Source organism: Grus americana, chromosome 2 (assembly GCF_028858705.1).
Source record: "Grus americana isolate bGruAme1 chromosome 2, bGruAme1.mat, whole genome shotgun sequence".
Classification (NCBI taxonomy): Eukaryota; Metazoa; Chordata; class Aves; order Gruiformes; family Gruidae; genus Grus; species Grus americana.
In genome coordinates this window covers 36,743,119-36,770,095 of record NC_072853.1, presented here as the reverse complement: position 1 = coordinate 36,770,095, position 26,977 = coordinate 36,743,119, and the positions used below count along the sequence as shown (strand labels likewise).

The 26,977-nt window shown below is 38.9% G+C and overlaps 1 protein-coding gene across 6 annotated transcripts in view; it reads right to left on the bottom strand.

The window, feature by feature from the left end:
* The window catches only part of NCOA2 (nuclear receptor coactivator 2), a 193,084-nt gene that overhangs the window by 31,570 nt on the left and 134,537 nt on the right, over window positions 1–26,977 (bottom strand). For all 6 annotated transcript variants that reach the window (XM_054818103.1, XM_054818101.1, XM_054818098.1 and 3 more), the window contains 7 exons: window positions 23,458–23,561; window positions 18,311–18,488; window positions 16,732–16,917; window positions 15,753–15,854; window positions 15,529–15,669; window positions 12,008–12,155; window positions 8,550–9,819 (listed from right to left, as the gene is read on the bottom strand). In XM_054818103.1, coding sequence (XP_054674078.1) covers window positions 8,550–9,819; window positions 12,008–12,155; window positions 15,529–15,669; window positions 15,753–15,854; window positions 16,732–16,917; window positions 18,311–18,488; window positions 23,458–23,561 — 2,129 coding nt within the window. The remainder of the gene's footprint in view (window positions 1–8,549; window positions 9,820–12,007; window positions 12,156–15,528; window positions 15,670–15,752; window positions 15,855–16,731; window positions 16,918–18,310; window positions 18,489–23,457; window positions 23,562–26,977) is intronic.

Genomic DNA, 26,977 nt, shown 5'->3' with positions numbered 1-26,977 from the left:
TAGTCTCTTTATGACTTGATTAAAAGCATACGATGGAAAAGTTGCTTCATGGCTAAAACAATTCCCCATATGCATTTTCTTTGTTACATTCAAAACCTTAACACGGAATAACTTTATATAAGTTAACTGGCATGAAATATATATTCAACGAAGTTCTAGAAATTAAAACCTGTCAACTAGTTACTAGATTTAGGAATTTGTTTTGTTCACAACTTCCCAAAGCCATGAAAGTAATTTCTCCATGGTAAGAAAAAAAAAGAGAAATCTAGTCACATTCAATTCAGTAGAAACTTATCATGAAATAAAAATGAGAAAAAAATTAACTTCATTGCATACTGAGATAAATACTGACCTGCATGTTTTTCTTAAAAATGTTGATGTTAACCAGTATTTTTTTTTGGTCAGCTTCTCTGTCTATAAACCCTCAGAATCAAAATCTTTTTCTGACTGAAATTCGGAAATTATTTCAAGTATATTCTCCAACCCTCAACCTTAAATAAGGTAAAACTTTTGGGTAATAATTACCAACAGGCAGTCCAGTCTCAGTTACCACCAAGTTGCACAGGAAACATTTCATGACAGTATTTATAACAAAAACCTACTCAAAATCAGCGCCTTCATTAGGAAATATGCAATGACGGAAGAGAGGCAAGAGAGTGAGCAGCCAGACGTGAAGGATGGGGAACCGAGAAATAACACCACAAACACGCACACAACTGAAATACAATTCTTCCTGTCCTTTTTTGTCCTACCATCACATCGTGAACTTGTTACTTACTGAGAGCAAGTTTACACCGCTGATGTCAGGATAATGTAGAAATACCTGAGATGGCTTTAATCTACCTACCGAGGTGCGCTCAGCCTAGCTAGGAAGCACTGCACATTAGTCTGTACTAAATTCCTGCTGCCACAGCTAACCTGCTCCTGGGAAGCCCAGCTATTTTATACACAGGTAGCTAAGATGCCTCGAGGTTACATCTCTACATACCTTTTTTGGACGACTGACTGCAGATAAACACGGTATTACTCTATTCCTTCCACATCACCTCCTAGTCTTACAGCTCAGAATATATGGTGCAAAAGAGGAAGGAGTTTACTCCGTTAAAAGGCAGCATGTGGGTGATTTGGAGGCTGATGTTACTGGCAAAATGGTAGGAAATCACAGAATCAGAGGACTGGAAAAAATGTAAAGCCTCAAAGCAAAATCAGCGTATGCTATTCCCTACAGAAGTTCATATAGCCTCTTGTTAAAGACATCCAGTGACAGAAAATCTGCAGCTTCCCTGGGGAATTGGTTTCAGCACTCTGCCATCCTTACTATTAGAGGTTTTTTCCTCAGTGTCAATGCAGAATCTCCCTCACTGAAATTTAAGCCCTGCCTTCCTGTCATATTTTGAATTTGGAGAACAAATTGTGCTCCCCTTTCTTCTTCTAACCTTTTCTGTATTTGAAAATATGTGCCTTTTGGGGTTTTAAGCTGAAGTTAATAAGCCATCTCAACTTGTTGAATTTTATTCAGCATATAACCTGTTTTCTAGACCTCACATTACTCTTGTTGCTCATGTGGACTGCCTTCAGTTGATCCACACTTTTGCTGAAGTGCTGTGTCCAGAACTGGACTTAAGATGAAGCCTTACAACTGCTGAATAAAGCAAAAAAAACCCCAAACCCCAAACCTCGACACATAGTACACACTGATGGCATATTCCAGAGAAGTCTGTGATTTTTTTAATTACATGACACTACTGAATCTTACTCATCTTGTGCTCAGAGCTAGACGTAGCTCTGAAAAAGTCCTATCCAGCCAGTTGTCCCCTCTCTTTTTTTAAAAAAATCTGTGACACTATTCTGGACTAATTGTAAAAATTAGCATTTGTTCATCCTGAATGTTCTCCTAAGATTTTTTCCTCCCTATCTCCTGGTTACGGATGAATTTGAATTCTGTCCTCCAGTATATTTGCAGACATTCAAGTGTCACACACAGCTTTACCGAGCATACGCTCTATTTTCTCATCGGGTCAAACACTGAGCAGCTCTAGATGCTGCACGATCTCCTGCAGCACCTCCGCTTTGACAGTGAATCCTTAAATAACTACTTTGGGTGTAAGGATTTCCAAACAGTTTCCTACCCACTCACAGCAGTTTCGTCTTGACCATGCATCTCTAATGTGCTGACGAGAATGCCATGTGTAAGAGTGCCAAAGAGCCTTACTCAAACCAAGACACACGACGTATGCTGCTTCTCTTATGCCAAAAAGCCCACTACCCTCTTGCAGAAGGAAACCGGGTTGGTCCCACGTTACCTGCTCTTGACAAATCCCTCCTGCTGACTCGCTGCCTTCCAGGCATTTACAAGCGGCTGGGGGGACACAGGACACAAAAAAGGTAGAGCCAGAAGGAATCAAATGTGATTGCAAGGAAGCCTAAATCATTAGGTGATAATTATCAGGTGATAAGCAGATTCAAAAAGGCACTGGGAGAGACAGTCATGCGGGATGTTTACAGGAGACGCATTTTGAGCACTGGGAGATCTGTACAAGACGACTGCAAGAGCCAGTAGAGGAGACTGATGTAGGGTATCATAAATTACGGAAGGATGATTCAATACTCTTTGGGGGAATTAAGACATATGGTCTTCATTAAACATATTTGAGACAACTGTGAAGGGAAGTTTTACATGTTGCAGGATTTTTTTTTGGTGTTTGGTTTTGTGGGGGACTTTGTGTCTTTTTTTCTTCCTTTTTGTTATTTTTTAACATTCTGGCTACTGCAATTCTTTGTTTAAACATCAGATGTAAAAAACCCACAACAAAACAAACCCAAAACAAAGCCAGAGAAGAACATATTGATCCAAATGTGTCAGAAAACTGCACTCCCCACGATGCTTTTAACTCCTCTCAGGAAGTGGCAAAGAAACGCCAAATACAACAGATGTATTATAGCGACACAAATACATAACCTTCCTTTCTTTGCTTAACATAATCAATATCAAATATTTCTTCTTTATTTTTTGATGAGAAGAGGGTTCTCAACTGCTGCAAAAGCTCCAAGATAGATTTAGAATTAACACCAAGCTATGATGTTAGCCTAAGTCTTTCCAGACCCACCCTCAAATGGCACCATATGTGCAGAAACTAGCATTAAAATATTTACTTGGTTAGTTTCATGGTATTTTTCTTTTATTTATATTCTATATTTATTTTGTTAATGGTCTAAATTGAACTTCATGTAAATAGAAGGCACACCCTAACCTCCCTGTAAAACAATTATTTGTCATGAATTTATAAAAAAAAGCCTGATAAAGTGCTAAGCATCACAAGAAAGTTCTTGTGCACATATTTTCACTATCTCTAAGCAAAGCAATTACAACAGTCTCCACAGAACTGGGACACTAAGTGCCAGAAAACATAAGACAAGTTGTGCTTAGAAATATTTTTGCATTTGAAAAAGTACTTATCACTGTCATGTAGAGAAAGGCAGATTAAAGTGTTAATTGCTTACAGATTTTTTTCAGCTCTACTGAAAGGCAGTTGCACCTCAACATGAAATACGTTTTACAAAAGTTGCTAGGTCAAAATCTAGCTTCCATGGATTGTGAAGGACTGGATAAGATCCTAAATTCTCTGGAGATCTCTTTTCCACCACAAGCAATGCCCATGAGACTGAGACCCTGCATTCAAAATTTCATACATGTATACATTTCCTTTACAACCACGAATGACAGAGGCATCTGGGATTTTTTCCTTACAACAGGATGTCTTTTGGTGGGGACACAACTTGAAATTATACCTGCCTTACGTAAACCCCAAGTTAGCCCAATAGCCACCTCTGTAGCATGGGCAAAACATTGGACCATAAAAGGTAAACAAACCCAGATCCCTGTTCCAAACTGGCTATAAATTAAAGGATTATAAAAAGAAGGAAAAAGTAAATCAGAACTGGAATCAATAGTTTTTTTCTCCCTGGTAACTGCAATAAACACAATTGGCTAGAAATCCTGTTACATTATCAGGTTAATCTACTACTGACTTCTGGAAACAGAACTCCAATTTCTTTCAGAAAATGGAAACCCCATTCTAAGGTTTTGATAAAATTTCAAGAAGAAACAAATGTCCTTCATGAATTTAATGGATTCTGGACATCAAGAAATATTTTTTGGAAGAAGAGGGACATGTGTAAAGAAAATATTTTAGTACTGGGAAGATACTGATTTCCACAGAAAGCAAGAGGACAGCAGAGTTGCTAAAATGTATGAGGAACACGAGAACAGTTTCTGAGTTTTAGGACAAAAAGACACATGTTTAAGGTGATTTCTGGAATAGCACTGGTGGAGACTGAGGGATTGCAAAGTCCCTGTCAGACAAACAGGCTGTCTGTATTGGCTACTGGCTTAAAAAGAGGAGAGTGCGCTTGCGGAGATAAGGATTTTATTCCACACTATGCCAAGTGCTTTCTCAGAGAATAAGCTACTTCAAATTCCTACATCGTGGTTTCTTCATCTGTAATACAAATACAATAATCCACACCCAATTTTATCCAAGAGTTTTGCAGTGCAAAACAACAGGGCTAAACAAAATGTTTCTTTAGCAAGGCAATACCTGACATTGTTCAGCACATGACGTTTCTCTGATGTCCCCCTACACTTTCACTCTCCTTCCCCCTGGCTGTTAGCCGGTCCTTGTCAGCTACAAGCATCTGCTGACCACTGCACCGGCTGCTCCCGACCAGCGGCAGCGTGTGCTGGCTCCAGCCAGAAGCACAACGTGGGTTTTTTTTGAGGGACAGCACAAGCAGTGGGGCACAGGGAAGGAGGGTGCGGGATGAAGTCCCACCATGGCAGCTCCACGGCCAGCAGAGAAACATAGGCTTACTGCTGAGGGATGCCCTATAAAACAAATCTGTAGCAAATCACGACTCATGTTTCCCCTGCCTTCCCTTTTTAATAGCAGAGAATGATACAAGCACTCGTGGAACTTAATAGCAACAGTCCTACTACTGTTGGTGCTGTAGGAAAAGCTCCGCTGAGCCTCCCCAGCAGGTCTCTCTCATCCTCTCCCCCACAGCTGCCTTAACTGGAATAGCAATCAACCTAATAAAGCTTGATAACCATCATCCCACCAAGGAAGGGAAAAAGGTACGACGGCGCTGGAAATATTCTCTGCCATTTGAGAAAGGCTTCCTGTCAGTTGCTGCTCTCTGCAGAAGTATATGTTTAAACACACTACCTAGAAGACTGCTATTTTTAGTACAGTGGTGCACTTCAAAGCATTTCCTGCTCAGAAAGTCACACCAAAAGTAAAAGGAGAAAACGTAATGGCTCTGCTGCCTCCCAACACCCCGATCCCCCTTGCAGAGGCCATCCCACTGCCGCTCCGCTGCAGTTTCCAGAGAAACTGCACACTCCAGTGACTAATTACTTAAAAATACAACATTCCTCGGGGAGGAGAAGTTTTAAATAAACCTGCAAAATAGGTAACACAAGCACATGGCTAATTTTTACATACGGGAGGAAGAAGGGGGGGGGGAAGGACGCAGGAGGATGGAAGAATTTAGCACAAGAATCTGTGTTCTAGTCTTGTACTAAATAGTTCCAGCTTTGATCTAAATTTAGGCAATGAGCACTTCCTGTGGGAGACCGTCTTCCAAAGCTGAAGAGTTTTTGATGCTAAATATTTTCAGTGATTTTATAATTGGGGTAAAGTGGTTATTTGTTTAAGGGCCTGGCCTTCAGCTAGATAAACGCTTACATTATTTTATATTCCCTACCATTTCCTCTCCTACTCCACATTGGACTTCTGTTTATTCAGCTCCAGGTTCCACTGCATTTTAAGTAGGTTTTAAAACTCTATTTACAACCAACGGGGGCAACAAAAGCCCTTCTGTCATTATCCAGCAGCCTTCCATTACAGCTGCGGGACTGGCTTCTCCTTACCTCGGCGCTGAGGAAGCCTCAGCACTCACTTCAGCCCTTACCACTTTATCACAACTCCTGCACTGCTTTGTGGTTTTCTGAACAGCCCCAAATCCTGGACTTTCCTATACCTCCGCTGCCCTCTTTCTGTCTTTAAATTTTAAGAAAAGGCAACGCTTTCATAGTCCGTACTCCAACATCCCTCAAATCCCTCCCCTGACCTCAGCAACACAAAGCCTAAAAATAAAAAACGAATAGACTATTCACTTTACAAAGTTCCTAAAATCAGGGACCTGACTTTCAAATGCTTGAGGTTGGAAATGCTTGTAGACAACGAAGTTTCTTTCTTTAAAGTTAGTCTTACAGTTACATGTTTACATTTAGGGTGAGACGCAACTTGCCTATCTTTAGTCATGAAGAAGTAAGGCAGGGAGTATAAGCTAGCTGTCTAGGCTAGTCAATGGGAACATCACTACGGAGCGGCTTACCTTACCCACATTAGGGTAGGATAAAGACAATCTTGGAGTATTTTTCTACTGTTCCATCAACAATAAAAGGAGCTCATATGACTTGGACCTTGTACTAGACAGCTAACTTCTAGAGGGGACAAAGGCTGCTCTTTGCGAATGGGTTCACAAGCTAAGCCATTTCTCGGTGACTCCACAGAGATCATGAAAGAGGATATTTTAATTAGTATAGAAATTTAATTCTCGGGGAGCAAACCATCTGAAGGCCATGATTTCGATCTACTAAGTTACTTAGACATAATTTTTTTGATGACTACCAAATTCTACATTCTTGTCCAGTATCAAATACTGAGGACTGAAGGATGTCTGTCTTCAATATTATCTGAGGTAATGACATTGACTTCCACGTGCAGGATGTGAACTTGGAATTGAAAGCAATTAGATATTTTTACAATAATTTATTCTTGCCAGTTTAGCTGTGAATTTCTTGATATCCGTGTTTTTCTAGCCTAACAAAGAATAAGTTCTCACAGAGAATCTACGCCCTCCCTACAGGCACTAGAAAATAGTAGCTGCATTCAGAACTAAACTAACATCCAGGCTTGAGGATTAATCCCTGTAGAAATTAGTGTAATTTGGCTCAGTTTCCCCCTAAAGCATGGGAAAGATTGAAAAACCACAATTGCTCCTACGTAATGGCAATAGCTGTCAAATTCTGTTGAAACAGAAGAAGTGAAGTAACCTTAGGAGACACTTGGATAACTGAGATTTTAACAATGCTGCATCCACACTGTAGTGGCAATGTTTAGCCTCTACATTTTGTGGTTATAACCACTGTTGAAAGAACTGTCTACTGGTTAGAGACTGCTGAAAGGGCAAAGTAAAAAAAAAATAAATTCCAATGCTGTGATATAGGACTAAGAAAATGTTGTCTATCCCTCCTCAGCGTCAAAATACAACATAGAAAATATAAAAAATGATGCATTTATATGCACACAATAATAAAAATACAATAGATTCACAAAAATAAACAAGCTCAAACCCAGTCTGCACATTAAAAATACACAGTATTTTAAAAGTGAAGGATATGGCTGTGAATGACAGTCATAAACATTTACAGTGTATAATCTGATCATCATTTAAAAACTAAGGCTTCATGCACAGGGCACTGCCTAGGGATTAATGACCAGCTGGGAGAGTTGATAGTGTAGGACAAAGCTAAGGATCATTAACTCCAGCTAGTTACAAACTCCCCAGAAAATGCCTTATACTAAAATTGATATTGTAATTACCTGTTTTATAAATAAAATAAACAGTAATATTGAAGTAGCAAATTGTTTCTGCTGCATCTCTTTTTCTTGCAAAGCTCTGAAAACAGGAACATTCTGGGCGATGTGAACCTGGTGCTTTTTGAAAGTGAATTCTGCATGAAGGCCAGTGAAATAACACTTTTTAGCATGGGTCCTAACAACATACAGTTTGTTAGCATGTTGTGCAGCACTGTAATGAACAATCACGCGCAGAATGCAGAGAAATTCTGAATGCAAAATTCAATGCAGATTTGCACAGGGATTCAATGCTCTGCACAGGGAGACACAATCTCTGCACTGAACAATTATCCACGGGAACTTGGGGTTGAAGATAAAAACTTTTAAAGTAAAAAATCCCAAAACAACAAAACCCCCGAACTGGCACAGAAACAAGAGAAGTCTATTTGCCTTGGGTTTAATTTGCAGATCAAGTATAGCACAAAGACCAGTAACGTAAAAAGTTGGTATCAGTCCTTTCAAACAGGTCCTGTCCTTGAGCCCATCTAGCCCACATCTAGCGGTTCAACAACAGCCGATGGGAAAAGCTGTCAGTAAGTTAACATTAACCAACAATTACAAGTATTTTCTCTTTGTCTGACTACCACCTGGGAAAGGTTCCCCAGCATTCAGTCCCTGCGCTATCCATCTCCTCCCAGGCAGAGTCCGTTCATTTAGACAGAGTGATGCACGCAACTTAGAAACACCAACTGGAAAACTGAGCGAAGACTGGATTTTGAAAGACAGGTAACAGCCTCTTGAAGCATCAAGAAATTACTCTTGGAGGAAGTCTGGAAAAAATGAAGATGGCAGGAATGCAGGCCTAGAACATCTCACTCACACGTAATGCAAAGATTTGCTTACCTGTTCGTTAGGCTCAAAGCTTATCTCTTCTTTTTCCGTCCTCATAGCTATTAACTTTGTGCTACCGGAAGGGTCTGTCTTACTGTCCAACCGTTCCAGTTTTGGGGGTATGTCTGGTAAACCAATATCTTTAGTATCATCTTTATCTAGCAAGTAGCGAAGTAGTGCATTATTATTCTTCTTAGGACTCGCTGGCTCCTGTTTAACAGTCACCTCTGAACCAGGAGCTGTGCTACTGGACTCCTGGTTCAGTTCTTTGCCTGTGGCCTCCGCCGTGAGCTTGGCCAAATCTACAGGAGAACTACTGTCCTGCAATAGTCTGTGCAAAATTTTATGCTTCTCCTTGAGCGAGGTTCCGTGTGCCGAACCAGACCCAGGTAACCCTCCCGCGGAGTCCTTGCTAACGTCTCCCATGGTACTGGACAAAGGCGAAGGCTCCATCTGATCCGATTTGGTGGTCAGCAATTGTAAGAGCTTTGTCTGGCTTTTTCCGTCGTGCAGTTTATTCTGTCCATCAGGTCTCTCGCCACTGACAACTGGTGGCATGTTGCTATCACTACTCTCTTTCTGTTCTCCTGAATGGCAGCTGTTCTCTGCTTGTCCAGTTGTACCTTCCGATTGCTCCCCGTATAGTCCAAAGCAGTCTTTAGAGTCCAGGCTTCCCATCTTGCTTAGCTGGGGAGGATTCATATTCACAGGGGAATTTTGTAAATTTCCCATTTTTAGGTCAGGTGAAGCCAACGACGATCCTAGAGAAACGCCATGGCCCTCGCTGAGGGCCTGAAGTGCGTTCAGGGAACTGTTGGTGTAGTTATGGCTATTTCCTGTGCTGCTGCAGACTCCCACGGGTGAATGCAAGCTCCCTGCAGGGGAGAACTGACTGGGTGGGATGCGAGGACTTCCTGCCACTCCAGGGCTCACACGATGCCTTGGGGAAAGCATAGAGTTTGGCTGCCCTGGGTTCATGCCGGGGCTGCTTTGTGAGGGGCTATTCATTTTTAGTGCATAGTTACTACCCTGAGGAGTGGATGCTTGTATGCTTGACACATGGTTCATTCCCCCTGAACCACCAAACCTGCCTGCTGGCATGCCCATTTGTTCCTTTGGGCCATTTATGGCAAAATTTATATTGCTACTGATGGTCATATCCTGACCTGGGTTCCCACTGCACATGGCCTGATGGGCAGGGCTGCTGGAGCTAATTGGGTTCAATATCTTCCCCATTCCTTGTCCAGTCAAATCCTGATTCATTCCACAGACATTCTGCTCTCTATGTGGCAAGGGGAAGAAAAACAACCCATTAGCTAAAATGACAGTGGCCAACTTGCAATTACATTACAGAAAAAGAAGCAAAACCCCAAACCTCGCTTTAAAATAACACAACAAACCTACAATTAAAAACAAATTGACAATTTGACAAAAGTGATATGCGACTCTCAACATGGCTGCACATTAACAGTATGGTTTTTCAGTACCTCATTAACAAATCAGTGGAAGAGAGGAAAAACAAAATTATACCTCATTTAAATCACAGTCATTAGAAATGCAGATAGGTTACAATTTCAGACTCTCTCCCTTTAATGTGTATCTCTTCTCTACAATTCGGCAAGAGCTAACTTCTAGAACTGACAGAAATCTCATCTGAAACGTATGACCCAAACAAATACATGTTTTACAAGACAGCTGTGGACAGCTGTTTGCCGAAGTTTTGAATTTCTATGAGTTCGCCCCACCGCAAGGCTGGAGTGGGCTATTTGCCCACCAAGTTCATAGTGAAAAGTAAGTTGAAAAAGTCACATTTCTACACTGCCAGAGTATTTCGATACTGCTCCAAAACAGCACGTGAGCCAAGAGAACTACTGGATACTACTTCAGAATGGGAACAGTCTGTTAGCAATCCAGTCCTGCACGGGCATTTTGGAAAAGAGAAGAAAGGAAAAAAAACACACACAAAGGAGCTGAAACTCATATTTTAGAGCTGTAGGCTGTAAGACGGAGGAAACAGAAGAGGCACACGCACAGAGAAAAAGCACTTGTGAGAGCAGCTGAAGGTCACTTTTCCTCAGTAGATTTTAATTAGTTTATGGGGAGGGTGCGATATACTTTTCACTTCTGTGCTAAAACTTAAATCAGAAAAATCAGACATATTCCCAAATGCTAAAAGCTATAAAAGAGACAGTCAAGTAGATTAGGAAGAAAAAAAAAAAAAAAAGGTTCTGAGAAAAATCAAATCAACTCTGGACTTTCCAAAAACAAATACTAATGGAACATTCCTAGTATGTGTTTTCGATGAGATGAAAACCATTCCAACTTGCACAGGATAAATGCAGATAAACCTTTGCATTTTGCTAAAGCACGAGAAGTGAAAGAACTGAAGCACGCACAGTAGTGAAACTTGTTACTCTGTATTTGTTACCTTAGGTATAAAGGCAAAGGTGAACACTATTAACTATAAAAAGAGAGGTGGCTTTTTTAAACCTTATTACAAATACAAAACTACCAGTGTTCTGCTAAAAAAAAGGAGGAATATTTGCAAGTACCATTTTTAACTTCATGGTGCTTTTTTAAATTTGAAATTTAGCACTTTGTGAAATACCAAGTATATTCAGCAATCCAAAGAAAACAAATTTCAGACAGCTATTGGTCAGGTCAATTTCCAAATCTACAATCTCTGTAAAATGGTTTCAGGTTTAATTACATTGAGAGCTGTTTTCTTCCTCTCAAAAAAGCAATACTGTGCATACAGGGAAATGGCATTGTAATTATAATCACCAAATAAAACCTGAAACAAAATGCGACACAAATATAGCAGGACATGCAATGACTTAAGTCAAATTTTACATTGAAGTTCTGAGGTCAGTGATTACTTATCCTTGACTTTAACATATTTTTGCCTGTATCTTTTTTTTTTTGAAGGAACAGTGGTGGCATTTCTTAGGATTGGATGTGTGAAAGCCACTACTCAAAGCACCGCAAAACACAAGGAATGAAGAGCGTCAAAGAGTTGAAATATGCAGTTTGTCTAAAATGCAGTTCTAATAATCTTAACATATTCTTTAAAGACGACCCAGGCCCAACATATGACTGACTGTGAACTACAGGAATTTAATCCTTCGAATTTTTCTAGCTTTAATTACATTTGGAAAGTTTCTTGTGCCTACTATGCAAAATACAGGAAATTAAAATATGGACATTAAAAACATGAGATTAAAGGAAATTTTGTATGTTTAATGGAAGATCTTGATGTGAAAATCCAGCATGCCATTTCTAAGTCCCAAAATAATCTTACAGTCTTTTCCTGCTGTAAGCATTGAATTTATAAACTTATTTTGTTTTCATGCTATCAGTTCTAAGTCAACTGAACGTCTATCAGCCTTAAACAATCTATTTGCTTTGGCAACTTTTTACTTTCCCTGTCTCTCTGCAGCATGTGAACATAATAAACCGTTGAGGATTACCTGTGAAGCATATGCAAGGAGATTACAAGCTGAGGTTCACTAGTCGTCTGAGAACGGATGAGCTTGCTCTTCGTTTGGGCAGAAACGATAGTGCCATCAGACAAGGAAAACCGATAAACAGGACTGAACGCTAGTCCCTGCCTTAGTACTGCAAGCAAGCAAAATAACAGAATTAAATATATGAGAAACTGTAGTACAGGTAGCTTAGTTGCTAAGTTCTAAATCCATCAGCACTGATACTACAGGTGCTGCATTAATTAAAAAAAATATAAAAAAAAATATTTGAGAATAAATAGTTAGGATGCATATAAAATAAAGGATCCAACATACTGTCAGGTGATTAAAAGAAAACCTACAAGGAGTGACAGCAATAACAGGACAGATACTATGAAATACAGAATATTTCAGGAGTGAACCAAGAAATCCTCGATGTCCATTTCACTTTTCAACTAATATGTGTCTAACTCCTTCTGTTCCTCATACATTTTTTCATCTGTATCATCTACACCACAACAATTAATATAAATGCCTTTAGTTTCTAGATCATCTGTTTCCATTAGCCTGTATCTTTTCCTCCTTATTGTCTGCGTAAATTATCTTGTAACAGTTACTATCACCACTTCTCTAATTTTAAAAGTACATAAATGACTTACATGGGAACAATTAGAAATAGGAAGAACTGGAACAAGAAATTATTACTTTTTGAAGAACAAATACAAAAAAATGCAGCTCAAACAAATTACCAAAACAATTACCTAAACCAATACTGGGGCCGAGCTATCCTTCCCAAGTGCTAGATATGACTGTATTTCAGGTTTGGGGTTTACTTCACTGCACATATTCTGCAGCCTTTAAGTTTTCAGTGTAAATCTAAACTTCAACAAATTCAGTTCTCTGACTTCTGTAGACCCCTATGACATTTATTTAAAAATGAAAATCATGTTATGGAAAAGCAAATCTCCAAACATTTATTCTACTGTTCCCTCTTTGCCATCAATGAAACAAGTCTGATCATTTTCAATTCCTAGTCTGAAAGCTATTACATTAGGATTGCAGATATGGCAGGAGGGAAATACTTAACTTCAGAATTATCATATAATTGTTTAGGTAAAAAATAGGAATGAAGTACTACAAATACTTTTAACTTCCCATTTTTTTGTACATATACATTTTCTGTGGGTTCGGTTTTCTTTCTTTTTTTTAAAAAAATATTAATAGTATAATCTGATCTTCATTTCATTGCTTGTCTTTTAATATTTCCTGTTGTAATGAAATGACACGCTTTTCCAAGTGTGGCTTTATTAAATAGTCTCCTCTACAGAGCTACCAGATTTTCAGCCCGGCAGGACTGGTCATGATCGGTTTCCTTCCCTGTCCCCCCCACTGTTATATATTGTTCTGCAAGGTTTTAAAGTATTATTTAGGCAGTGAGAAAACAGGAAGCACAATTTAAACAACCAGAAGGGGTTTTTCTGAGTAAAAATGTAAAGAAAAACAAAAACCTACAACTGTGAAACAATACAAAGCAAAATTTCACTGTTAGGTATGTCATTGTTTCAGTTTAACCTTTGGGCACCAGAAGGTCCAAAGCTCTTAACTTTAGCATATACCACATCAGGAAATTCCAGTACTCAATGCCAACAGGATACAAGTGAAATCTCTACTTAAATCATTTTCCAAACTAATTCTTTAAGCAAACAAGAATGTTTCCGTATTCCTCTTGAGGAAATGCTATTTTTCTGACTGTGGCCAATAAAAACTTACCATATATTTTGCACTTTATACTGAGAGTTAATTTGAAAGCTTTGTGTTTTTTATCATTTATCGAACTAATGCTCAATTTTTTCCCGCACTGTAACACTGAATTACATGGAGGAGACAGTTACTTTCTTTGTTTTTATTCTCAAAGCATGACATAAAAAATGCAAGGGGTTCCCGAGTCAAGTGCAAAGATGCTACTGCCCAAGAAGTGCCTTGTTTTTCTTCTCCATGCTGCAGGGCAGGGGAAGGAAACATTTCAGCCATTATTCCTCTCCAGTGCTGGATCCTTTGCAGCAAAGCAGTTCTGGAGGTTTTTCCTTCTCCTCTTCTCACTCACTCTCTTCACTGGCACAAGAAGTAAAGAGCCCCCTCATTTAGTCTAATTCTACAGTTTATATGACGATCCTAAGCCTTTCCTGCAAAATGATACAGTGTAAACTCCAAACTACATACACTTTTATCACTTCACAGATAGCTTAGAGAGGACCCACTCAAACCTCGGCACTGGATGTCGGAGCTGCTGATTTGGTCAGGAATCACTTGAAGAGGACTGAAGTAACAAGTGGCTGGATGCCATAACAGAAACTCCTAAATCACCTCTGGCACAGACAGGTCCTTACCTGAAACTGCTCTCTAAACCCCTGCTCTAACTTTCATTGCATACTACCTTCTTCAGCTCTGTCTGAAATCACAGCATAAGGCTGTGAACTTTTAGCACTCTTACTGTATATACCCCAAAAGCAGTTATATAAAATATCACAGTATTTCCATGACCCTACATTCCCAAAATGAAATCTGAAGTTTTCATGAAAGCAGAACATATTAAATAATGTTTAACTAATGCCACATGACTAAAGCTTTTTTTTTTTTTTGTGACCGTGTATTTGGCAGAATAATTTGAGATTCCAGTTACAATTTAATTTCCAAGACAGCGTGCCAGTTGTTTAATGACCATGGCAACTATTTGTTACAGGCCAGCTGCAAACCCTGTTCTACAAACATGGACCCAAAGAATGATACTCCTGCATGGCAAATGTTCCAGTTATTCCTCACTGGTTTTGACAGGACTTTCCCGTGGACTATAAAGGGTTATTTATTTTTAGTAACTTGGATCTGTGTTACCAGAATTAGCAGTATTAGGGTTTTATGAAAAGAAAAATTCCCACTCAGTCACTACCACAGAAACCTCATGGGGAACCTGTCACAGTGCAGTGCTCTCCTACATCTTACCTACCATAATCTTGACTGAGTAGATGTGCTTCTAGTGTATCCTATAACCCTTATCAGCTAGATACAGTACAACAATGTAGGTTACCAGATAGCATGAGTGGTGCATCTTAGATAATTCACACTGGGTGTTTCTCACAGGAAACGTGACAGTAAAAGTCCATTTTTGTAGAGAAAAGGAATACAGGTCAATGAACTGCGATCTGTGAGCTGAGGTTCTGAAGAATAACGGGTAGTGAATGTTTTGGTGGGCAACCGGTAAGGATGTTTCTTTTTAAAATAATTGTGACAACTTGAAGATTTAAAGCACCCTCCAGTATGGCACAGTTATAACAAATAGGCTAAAACAAACACGGAGAAAGGTACGAAACCTCTCTAGAGAGAGCCATCAGGGTGTTAGGCAGATCAGCCTGAAAAAGGAACTGTCAGTAGCCCTTGACTGTTCCATGTAAACATAACAAAGAGAACACAATCAACAGGTACAAATGACAAACAGTTTAAATATAGAAAGTGCTAAAAATATGAAACCTAACCTTCCTGGTGATGCCTCTTGGCAAACGATATCTCTCCCTCGTGCTGCGAATGGAACCTCTGAATGCATCTTCTCACCAAATCCTCCCAGCCAGGTTTCATAGCTGCTCGCATGGTACTTGTGTCCAGTGAAGTTATTTTGCCTGATATTAGATAAAACATTTGTTACAGCAATATCCCCTTTTTTTGGGGGGGCAAGACATGAAAACCTCCTATTTCACAATACCTTGTAGATCCTGGCGAGTAGTAAAGCTCTCTGATGAAGGAAGAAGTGGTCTTTCCTTCATTGGAGCTCTTCTTGCAACACAAATCAAGCAAGACTGCAAATCTGAAAGAAAAATGTTACTTCAGTAATTTGTATAGAAGAGGAAAATTTTGTTTCCACAAAGAATTCAGAAGTATTTTTAAAAAGTTGTTTAAATCTTTTTGGACCAAAAGAATAGATTTTGTACCAATAAAAGGATAGACAGAACTCAGTGGTTTCACATCTTCATTATTTCTTACAACATTAATCTCACAGGAGAGGTGCGTTTGAGGTTTTTTAAAAGAAAAATTATCAAGGACTCCACCACAGCCCATAATTATTGGCACACGTTTATGCATATACCTGTAGCAGCTCAATCACTCAGGAGACAAGTAATAAAAAAGAATATACTGCATGCACAGAAAGCACATTTCTTCAACACTCACCATTTTGTACCTTCTAAGCCACATTTCTTAAACATGCCCCAGATGCTTGCTGTCCCTGAGAAAGCAGCTTCATAATAAGCCATTTTTACTTATCTGAATATTTAAAATACAATCTGAGGAAATTTACCTGCTGAAGTAGTAAATGGTAAAGGAAATGGTGAACCACAATTGTCTTCATATTCTAAGAACTAAAAAAATTGCCCATTGAAACTTTCCTTCCAGTCAGCTACACTTGCAGTGATAGAAAACTAGGATATCTCTTTAATGTAAACAGAGTTACTCTCAATTTCAAATATATTGGTTTGACAAATAGCTGCATGCAAGTGTATACACTCATAATCCAAGATGACAGTATATTCTACAATTAAATGAAAAAAACTGACATTTTTTTCCATTTTTCACAATTTAGAAGCTACTTTATGAATTTTACCTCACTTTATCAACTGCACCAAAACTGCTGTCCTGCAACAGCATGGAAAGAGAAAATACTAACACAAATTGAAAATGGTAATTACCTTCACCGTCCTCCTTGAAGGAATTTGGTTGAGAAACAGCAAAACACTGCATAGTTTCATATTTCTGATGTGCTTCCTGGTTATCATGGCCTTCTTCAGAATCAGCAAGAGGTTTTACCAGCATCCGACAATTAAAGGTATGGCTATTACGCCTAGGAGTGTCACCAGACCAAGATCCCCCGTTCACTGAGCAAAGCAAAGATCATATAGTGAGATAAATCTGGTAGCAGTCATTTCTGCTGCCTATCCACAGGAAATTAATCAAGGTGCTTTGCAGGCTGGTCGGGAAACAGCTCATTTAGCAACAACAGCTGATTTTTAATATTAGAGCCCAAACCAGCACATAACAAGGTAATTTATAAAATTCTCGGATTTTAAGAGCACTGCTAATTTTTTCAAGTGACTTATAATGACATAGTAGAAAAGCAGGATAAAAGTCAAAATATTGGTACATGTAAAACTTATACAGTACAGTGAAAAGCCTACTGGGTAGATCAAGTTAGTTTATGTGCCTGGAAGAAATAAGGCAGTATGTAGGATCTGTTCAGTGAATTTAAAAGTGATTAATACAAAAGAGACAGAAGCAGTATATACAAATCTGTGTCTGGATTTGAAATACAAAGAAAAGAAACTAAAATGCATTTATAAAATCAGGGTAATACAATTGGGAACACAGGCCCAGCTACAGCGGGAAAGACTGAAGGGATGACAATGACCTGGGTGCAGTGATGGATAAAACTAAAGACTAACACAGCGCTTAAGACAAGTAAAAAAGGAAACAAAATCCTGAGATGCACAAATATAGGTTCTGGACATCAGTCAGAGCGAATTAATGTAACACCACATAAGGAAACAGCAGGGTCATATTTAAAATACTCTTCACTTGCCCTCTTCAGTCATAAAATGCAATAAAGGCAGTAATTTATGGAGTTTAGCCATTAAAAGTGTTACATTTTTGATTCTTCAGGGGTTTATAAGTAAAGTCATAAAATGCTAAAGTGAATTGCATAATACTTTTTAAACTGCTGTGAGTAAATGAGATGCCCGAGTATTGACTTTTTCTTCTCACCTCCTCCAAAACCCAATGACATTAAAACCAACATTAATATGAATCCAAAAATGGCTGCAACTATCAAAAACAGGTTTTGAAAGACAAGGGTAAATATTGGTGAGACTGAAAACATTGAAATAAAAATTCTAGCATAAGGAGTTTCATGTTTTTTTCTTTTATATTCCCCCTTTCTTGGGCCATTCTTAGAATAACCAGCCTAGATGGAGAACTATCAGTTCACATAGCTAATGCTGTCTTTTAGTGATTCACTCTGGAGATCCATTAAAAATATCAGTCAACATGAGTTACTAAGAGTAATTTTAACAAAGAAGAATTTGAAAAGAGTGGAGGATGCTTTTGAGAATAATATTAATCATTGATACAGGCTATATATACATTAAAAATAAAAGGGTGTATATGATGAAACTGTAAGCAGTGGAAGAACATTAACTTAAGTTATTGAAATGCTGATTTATGAAACCAAAGTTAAGTAAGTGATGGTATGAGAAGAGGAAAAGGTATATATACCTAAAGATTTTGGCAGCAGGATTTTGACAAATTCATTGTGGTCCCCTACATGCAGAATGCTATATATGCTTGTGTTCATCAGCTCTTCTTGGTTGTACCTTAGGTACTGTGTCACATTCTCAGAAACAAACACAACATTACCTTCTGGGTTCACTACAAAGAAGAACCCATCTAGTGCCTAAGGGAAAAAAAAAAAAAGCGGAGAGGGAGAGAAAGAGAGAAAGAGAGAGAAACATTACAAACAATAAGATTAACAACAAGATATACAGAAAATAAATATTCCCTTCAGAAGACATAGCTGAATCTTTCTGTGTCACCCCAGCTCTTATATTCTTGTCTGTAATAGCAAAGGACACATTTGAGACCGAGCATCAGGTCTTACTTACATCAACCCAGTGTAAATGCAGAGCAAGGTGCATCCCTTGTAAAATCATGAAACCCACATATGAAAACAAACCACCACCACCCCGTCCCAAACAAACAAACAAAAATAATGAAAGAGGTTGCTACCTATCTGCCTGCCTATGAAGTTGGAAAATCTGGACCAGAAACTTGTTCTGCTAAATCTAGAGCCTGTTCACTCCTCTATGCAGCACAGGGAGACTGATCCCATAAAAACATCGTAAGATGTGCAGGCATAAGGCAAGGAAAACACTGGGAGAAAGAAAGAGAAAGGCTCTGTCTGTGTCCCCAGGAATGCGTCTTCACAGAAGCGAGGCCCCATGCAGCCAGTAACGTGAAAGGTTAAAAGCAGAGAAGGGTAAAGGGGGCTGAGAGCAGGCAGTGGGCAGCGGGGATGGGACAGCTTTAGTCCCTACTCCCAGGACTGCTTTAATCTTTTTTTATTTGACACCAGTTTAATTGAGTCCACACACGATCCGGGGAACAGGAACCAGACTTTCACCTCTTCAACTCAGCTCCATGGTATTCCAAAGGACTTAAAGTTTCTGCAAGGAAGTGTCTAAATGAGTCATTTCTGCTGATCAGTTTCCCCACTTATCGCCTGTGACAGTGACAACCTAGCTGAAGCATTCTTTCCAAGATATCTGCTGTATGTTATCTGAAACCTAAGTCAAATACTACATCACTTCTACCTGATGAGGACAAAGGAAAAATTTGAGTGTCAGTAAGAACTTCTCATGCAAGAGAAGCAAGAACTTCAGAAGAACTTTCTTTTCCTGAAGATGCAAGCATGATTGTGCATGCTAGAAATACTCCAGAGTACATCCCTCTAACTTTATGTCATATGAGCAGACAAAGGGGGATGCATTTAAAATTAAAGCACCAAAGCTTTTGGTCTAAGCATTCAATTAACAATTAACCCTTACAGACCTCTGCAGTTTTGCCTGATTTATTCACCTAAGGATTGGTGGGAAATCACTAGAACAGTTGTTAGTTATTCCATCTCCAGGGACAGAAACAAGTGAAAAAAACCCACGCAACCCATGATTTGTTATGGGTTAATTAAAAGCGAATGGATCCATACTAAACCTGAACTCAGCCCACCGCAAAACAGTCTAACAAGGAGGAGCTGCCATAGCAAGTGTATAGAGGCATGTGGCATTTTTGCTATGACCAAACTTGCACACTGTACAACTGGCATGTTGGTCGTAGTAGGCAGTTCTCAAGTCCTCAGGCTACAGACACTTTTTAAAAATATTGCACACCACTGAGCAGTTAGTAAATCCAGCCAGTACAAAAAAGAAGGCTAAGGAGGGATCTTGTTCCTGTCTTCAGCCACCTAGCAGAAGGCTAAAGAGAAGACAGAGCCAGGCTCTATTCAGAGGTTCACAAAGGAAGGGCAAGAGCCAACAGACACAGGTTGCAACACAGGAAACTTCATGGAGATACAAGGAAAAAAAAATTCACCATGAAGGTGGTCAGATATGGGAAGAGGCTGCCCAAAGAGGCTGTAAAATCTCCTCCCTCAGAGATATTCAAACCTCAGCTGGACTCATCCCTGAGGTACGTGCTCTAGTCGGACCTGCTCGCAGTGGGAGGTGGGACTACAGAAGCTCAAAGGTCCTTCCCAAACGAAGTTAATGATCCTGCTAAAGGGGAGGGACAGTGAAAGCACAATGCAGAAGCAGAGTGGCCAAGCCAATGGTTGCCAAATACTTTGTTTGTTCTATTTTTAAATTACAAAATAGTAAACCCCATAAATAAATGTACAAGTATATACTTTTCCTGACTGCCTCTGAATTAAGATAAACTAAGTCCTTTTTTATCCTGTTAATTGTCACAAATTCTAATCTCTGACTTTGTTTTTTATCACTGCCTTCTTTTTGCTTCTGATCCTTCTTGGTCCCTCCTGTTAATTCACTTTGTTTGGAGTGCTCCCTCCTTTCCATGTGCTTTCATAACATTCATGACATTTTCCTGCTGACTAATATTTAGTTTAACTAACAATGATTTACAAGATTTAATTAATTGAGGCTCTAATACAATTTTCTATCAGCATCTCTGCTATGGATTAGTGTCTTAGACTGCATTTCAGCACTGCTTGAAGCCAGCGCAAACATGACCTCTTTGGTTTAATCCTCTCTACGCCACGACAGCTCCCTGTTCTATCTGAGGATATGAAGGACTGGACCAGAGAACTGAGCTGGCCGAAAACTACTGCAAGAAAGAAAGAAGAAAAAGAAGAAAAAAAAAAGAAAAGAAGCTAGCCACACCAGTCCCCTGAACCAGCCCACTGTGACACCACATGGCATCTACAGCCGGCAGAAGGGTGTGGGTTTGGCTGAACCACTCTGCTTGGCAGTGGTCCACGCTTACATCAATTCAAAGGGACTGCAAAACCAAAGCCATAGCAGATGTTTATCGGAGTCCTAAGGAGAAAACTTTCAAAGGCAGAGATGGCAAGCATGAGATTATGAGAGTTACTGGCATCCCACAGTAATCTTCAGTTTTCCCTACTATTTCCTACTACAGCAACTTCTTTGTCGAGGAAGTGCTGTGTGCTGTTTCCTCACAGCTGCTTCTTGGGTTGACCACAGAAGTGGTCATCCGAGCCTAGAGTAACTCAGGGCCTTATGTGCCAGTCTCTCTTTTCTATTCTATTCTATTTTCTTTTATTCTATTCATAAAATAATCTTGTAGGTAAGCAGCAGCAGGCTTCTGAGCAAGTTAATGCACCAAGCCACTTAAATCTTTTAGAAGTCTCCACTTTTGCAGTAATTTCTTAATTCTGCCCCCAGATGTATGCCACCACAAGAACAACTACAACAGTAATGAAGGCCAGCACACTCTTCTTCAGAGCTATTGGGACAATGGGGGAACAAATAATGGACAACATGCTGGAAGAGAAAGTAAGAGAACAGGTATTGTTTTAGATGATATACTGGAACAGAAAATATATTTGTGTTCTTTGAGCTGCTGTCAGCCCTCTCTTGACTATTTCATCACCCTCTCTCCCTATTTACTTTCTGCTTTAACCAAGAAATATGTTAAAATATTCCTCAGTAGCAGCTGCATGATAATTTTACTCACTGTCTTTAGCTGGAAACATTCACTATTTTGAGGATTCTTCAGTTTTATTCTTTAATAAAACCAGAAAATTACATTTCTAAACCAAACCACCTAATAAACGGTTCATCAGCATTGCCATTATTATTATTATTATTATTAGGCAATGGAAAAGGGTAAGCTTTTGAAGAGGTTGTATAAAGGCATTCTGTAAAGAAGAAATAACTTAATTGCATTTCCTTAAGGAGATAAAGACACAAAGAAGGTATCTGTAAGTCTTTTCACAGCAAACATGTAACAACTTTTGGTCCTTTTAAGTTTCTTGGTGCAAAAGGACCACTGTTTATTAATTTAGTTCCACAATCTTTCATTGTTAATATGTAATAGTTTTACTGCAAAGGAAAACTAAATTAAATGCAATAACAGAACAGACGGGTGATTTTACATGTCATGTTTGCTGCAACAGCCAATCACGCAAGATAAGGAAAAAAAAATCATCTTATCCTTATTTTTCCTGTGATTAAAACAGGTCCTTACAATTAAATTAATAGGAAGTTAAAGATAAATTTTAACATAGCAGTGTAAGACATGAATGTTTAACCTTGTTTGATAGCATAAAGAACAATATTAAATTCAATGAGCACATATAATAAATATTAAATTAAATCAATTAATTTGTTACCCTCGCTTTTCAAAGAAGAATGATTTCACTCCAACCTGACTAATCTTCCTTATGTTTAGTACTGTGATTTTGGAGCCTTTATTTTGTACGTAGTACAGGAAACTATGTTTCCATCTAACAAATCATGAAAAATAATGCAAATACTTAAAACTGTTATAACATGCATCTTGCTCTTGCAACATTCAGAAATGACAGAATAATTATGTTTCTGCCAAAGTTAGTTTCTTTAGCTTGATTCAGAGTTTGCGTTTTATCTAAAGTAACATTTATTCTTCCTTACAGATAAAGCTCACAGTCAGAACAGGAATAAACATTTTGCAAGTCAGCTTAAGCAGATAGAGCAGTAGTGCCAAAGGACAGTAGCACATGACATTAGGATTCCAGATAACACACCTTCCCAGCATTACTATTAATGCATTTAAGATGGTTTTAAACATGCAGCCTTTTGGGATACCAAAATAACAGCTAAAACCAGACAGAAAACTGAACTGAACTGAAATACATGGCTTGAAAAGCTCTCCTAGATTACTTTCATATTCTAGAGGGAAGAGTCCTGCTGCAAGTGCTAAAATGATAAACCATTAAAACCGTATAGCAATGACAAGCAATTTTAGAGGAAGTATTATCCACGTGTATACTACTTTATCTGTAAGTCAATGCTTAGGTGCAACAGGTCTTCCAAATGTGTTGTGGTTTAGAACAAATAAAACATGCACATGCAGACACCTAAGACTTGCTACTAACTGAAGCCCCTCAAGCTGTCTGCTTTACAAAGCACCAGAATCATCTTTCTCTGCCTCTCCCCACCCCAAGTTAAAGACACTATCATCACTGAATCCACTAGAAATATGACATAATCCTAAGTAGCCAGGACGGCTTGTCTCTCTCGACCATTCTTTTACAGCAACCTCCGACTGCACTTTTTCATTTCATCACACTGCTCTTCATCCTAGGGAGGGCAGAACTGGCTTAAATAAAGGAATTTTGTGCTCTTCACCTCAAGCATCATTGGTCCAAGTGCATCCTTGTCGATGACACTCTGACCCGTCGATGATACATCTGCTTTTTGCACTTCATCTTCATTAGCTGCTGCTGCTTTTTCTGCAATAAAGAAAATTAGGTTTTAAATGACAGAGCAGTGCTCTTTAAGTGATACAGTAAGAACCCACCAAGTATTGAGTCTAGCTATGAAATGGTTACAGTGCAACAATTCTGAAAATAAGATTAAATAGTCCCCCATAATGATTCAACAGATGCGTAACTAGTAAATCTGCTTCTCAGGGTTGAACTTTTATAACACAAATGAAATAACTGCTGCTGTTTCTCTGCTCGACATTTTACTAAACTATAAAACATAACACTGGGCAAAGACAAGGACTCCTCATGAAGGTGCAATAAGCAAGAACCAGGATCAAGGTGTATTAAGAGACCAATCTAAAAGAGCATGCAAAGCTCACAGCTGCACAACTTTTCCACGATCGCTATATTTAGAAGGAAAAACATAAGTCCGCAATCTACTGTTTCAGTACTGAGAAACGGCAGTCTCATTTCTGTTCCCATGCCTCCACCCACATTTTTACTATCACATAATTTTCATACTGCCTTATTTACCAATATGTTATTAAAGCTACATACAATTTCAAGTTCCGTATCTGAAAATTACAGGCAAGAAAATAATGATTTAAGGTTTCCGGAGCATAATGCCAGATATTGCAGTATGTTATATACAGTATCACAGATCATACCCGAGTCCAAATGTAAGAGATATGCATACATACTGGAACTTTCAGATCAAGGGGGTTTAAAATTCCTATCAAGTAATGGACTGTATTAATTTTTCTATTCCAAGAATGATATCGGTGTTTAAGGGAGAAGTAATAAAGGTAATAAAAAAACCTATACAAAATACACATTTTACATTATAAGTTAATGAAACAAGTAATTTTTTGTTGCTAGCTCTATACTCAAAACATTCTTTTATTTTTTTCCAAGCAATTATGTAAAAGCTAGGGTTATATTGCAATCTAGAATATTAACAACCATTAAAGATTTTTTATTTTTAATATTACACAACAGACTGTTTTAATAAACATGAAAGCACACTGAAATTATGATAATAAGAATTTATTCCTTCTACAACAATAAACCACAAGAAGATTCATTGTAGGAATTACTGAAAATATCATGTGCAGATGGAGCAAAAGGCCTTTGGAAAATCACCCTTAGTGAAAATTAAAGCATTGGTCATACAAATTAAAATGTATCCAAATGTACAGTATTTTCCACTACCTGTAGATCTGCAATACTGCAGCCAAATTTCCTCTGAACTCTTCCTTGGTGGAGGTTAGAAGGTCAGAGTGAATATACGCTGCTTAGATGTAAAGGAACTGCTTCTGAGAGCCCCTGGGTGTTCTCCTACCAGCCATCACCCGCTGGCAATAAAGTTTCGGTCACTCCGGCTGTCTCATCCTAGATATCTATGGTTTCTTGCTTTTGTGAAAGAAGAGTCATAAAAATCTTAGCTGTCTTCTTAGGGTGCGTTCATACACAATATAACACCATTGTGAATAATAATGAAACAAAATTGTTCTGAAGATGGACTGCTGCAACTAATAGAATAATTTTAAGTCACTTTGATAAGCATAATCTGATAGAAATAAATACGCTAGAATTAACTATTAATGCTTCCCCTGCCACTTAAAGTCACCAGGATACAAAATTAGTATTTCTGGTTTGGACTGAGGACTGCAGTGGGATTTCCTTTTCTTCTTCTTCTTTTGTCTTCTTTTGTCAAAAAGCAGAGATTAGGTGTAACAGAAAAAACCTGAACAATCTTTCCCATACTACAAAATAGCAGAGTTGGTACCCATACGAGGATACAATACTGAAAACATGTTCTAAAAATTGTGAAACAACTATAAAAGATTCTAAAAATAGGGTTGAGCTTTTAATAAAAACTCGGCAATGATATTTGTTTTCCATCTGTTCCTGGTAGCATAAAGTGACCCCTGGTTTCACACTGCAAAATATTATAACGGATACGGACACTAGCTTCTGCTTTCATCCCCTCACGGCTTCAGCCGTGAGTATTGGGGAAGATGGGATTATACTCTATGTGCTAGAAATGGAGGGGCTGCAGATATGGTATGGCAAGGGTGCGCAAGCACATTCACGACACAGTATTTTCAGGTTTCACTGATTTACAAAGATTGCTTTTACCAATTATTTTTCACATAATACGAAACATTTGTTGAAGATTTTTTTCACTCTTAGAACCATGGAGTTCATACAAACCACCACCAAGACATCTATAAACCCAATTGTTCTCTTTTATGCACACAGGCGAGGTTTTATATGAAGGAGAAAGTTTTTAATTACTCTAATAGTAATCAACATCGAAGCTGCCATACCACGTCAGAGCAAGGATCTCTCAAGCCTGACATCCAGTCCCTGAGAGCGGCTGCTTTCCCCTCTGGCTCCCTGTTTCTCCATTTTGACCCTTTGATCCCTGACCGCTTCCGTTCCATCATCATCTGTCCCTCACAGCCATCCCACCTCCTCATTTTCTTTTCCCTTCGACACCCTCTATGCACAGAGGGCCCAACGCCTTCATGGGATCCATAAACAGAGTGATGCTCAAGGAAAAAGTGTAACAAATGGAGAAAATGTGAAAATGCTCTTCAGACACAATGTTGCCTACCTGCTCCTCCCAGTGAGGGTGACAACGTACACCACACTGCTCGTGACATTTGGTTACGCATCCGAAAAGCTTTATAAATCACAAGTGCTCCAAAATTATGGACTTCGTAATTGGATCTATAACTTGATTTTGTAGGAAGTTAAGTGGCCGGACAGCTTAGAAGAGGCTACACATTTAGGCCACAGGTGCCTATACGTTTATTTAAGAGGCATTGTATAGGAAACCGTGGCCTCAGACAGCCTCCGAGTAGGACCAGCACTAACGTACATCAGTGCTATAAACTGCAGCTACTGATAACGTTAAGCTGTGCAGTAAATTATCCTGAAGAAGACTGAGAAGACTCTATCAGCACATACAGAAAAATTAAGTGCAAACCCTGTCAGCGGTGTCGTCCTGACAGACAGGCATGGGGAAGGTCTTGAAATGCCAATCTTTTCTTCAGTGATACATCATGTGGGGCTAACTGAGAACAAAAATTTGTTGCAGGAAGGTTGGAAAAAAACAACTACCAATACACAAATTTCTAGTGCCAGCAACACTCATGCATTTATCATGAGTTGGTATTTTTTGTTTTTCTGGACAGTTCCACCTTCTGGAGTTAAGTAGTGGTGCAAAAATGTAAAGTTTACTTTCCTTTTTTTACTTCTCCTATCTTTTTTAGGTTCACTGGGGGCCCTACAAACAAATCAGAAGCACAGAGAGTTTATTATTTCTACACTAGATTAATGATTTTTGAATGTTAGGGGTTAGGAAAATAGCTGCAGAGGCCCAACCTTGCCAAGCCTCTCAGAAGCCTTTTTTCTAGCCCCATGGGAAT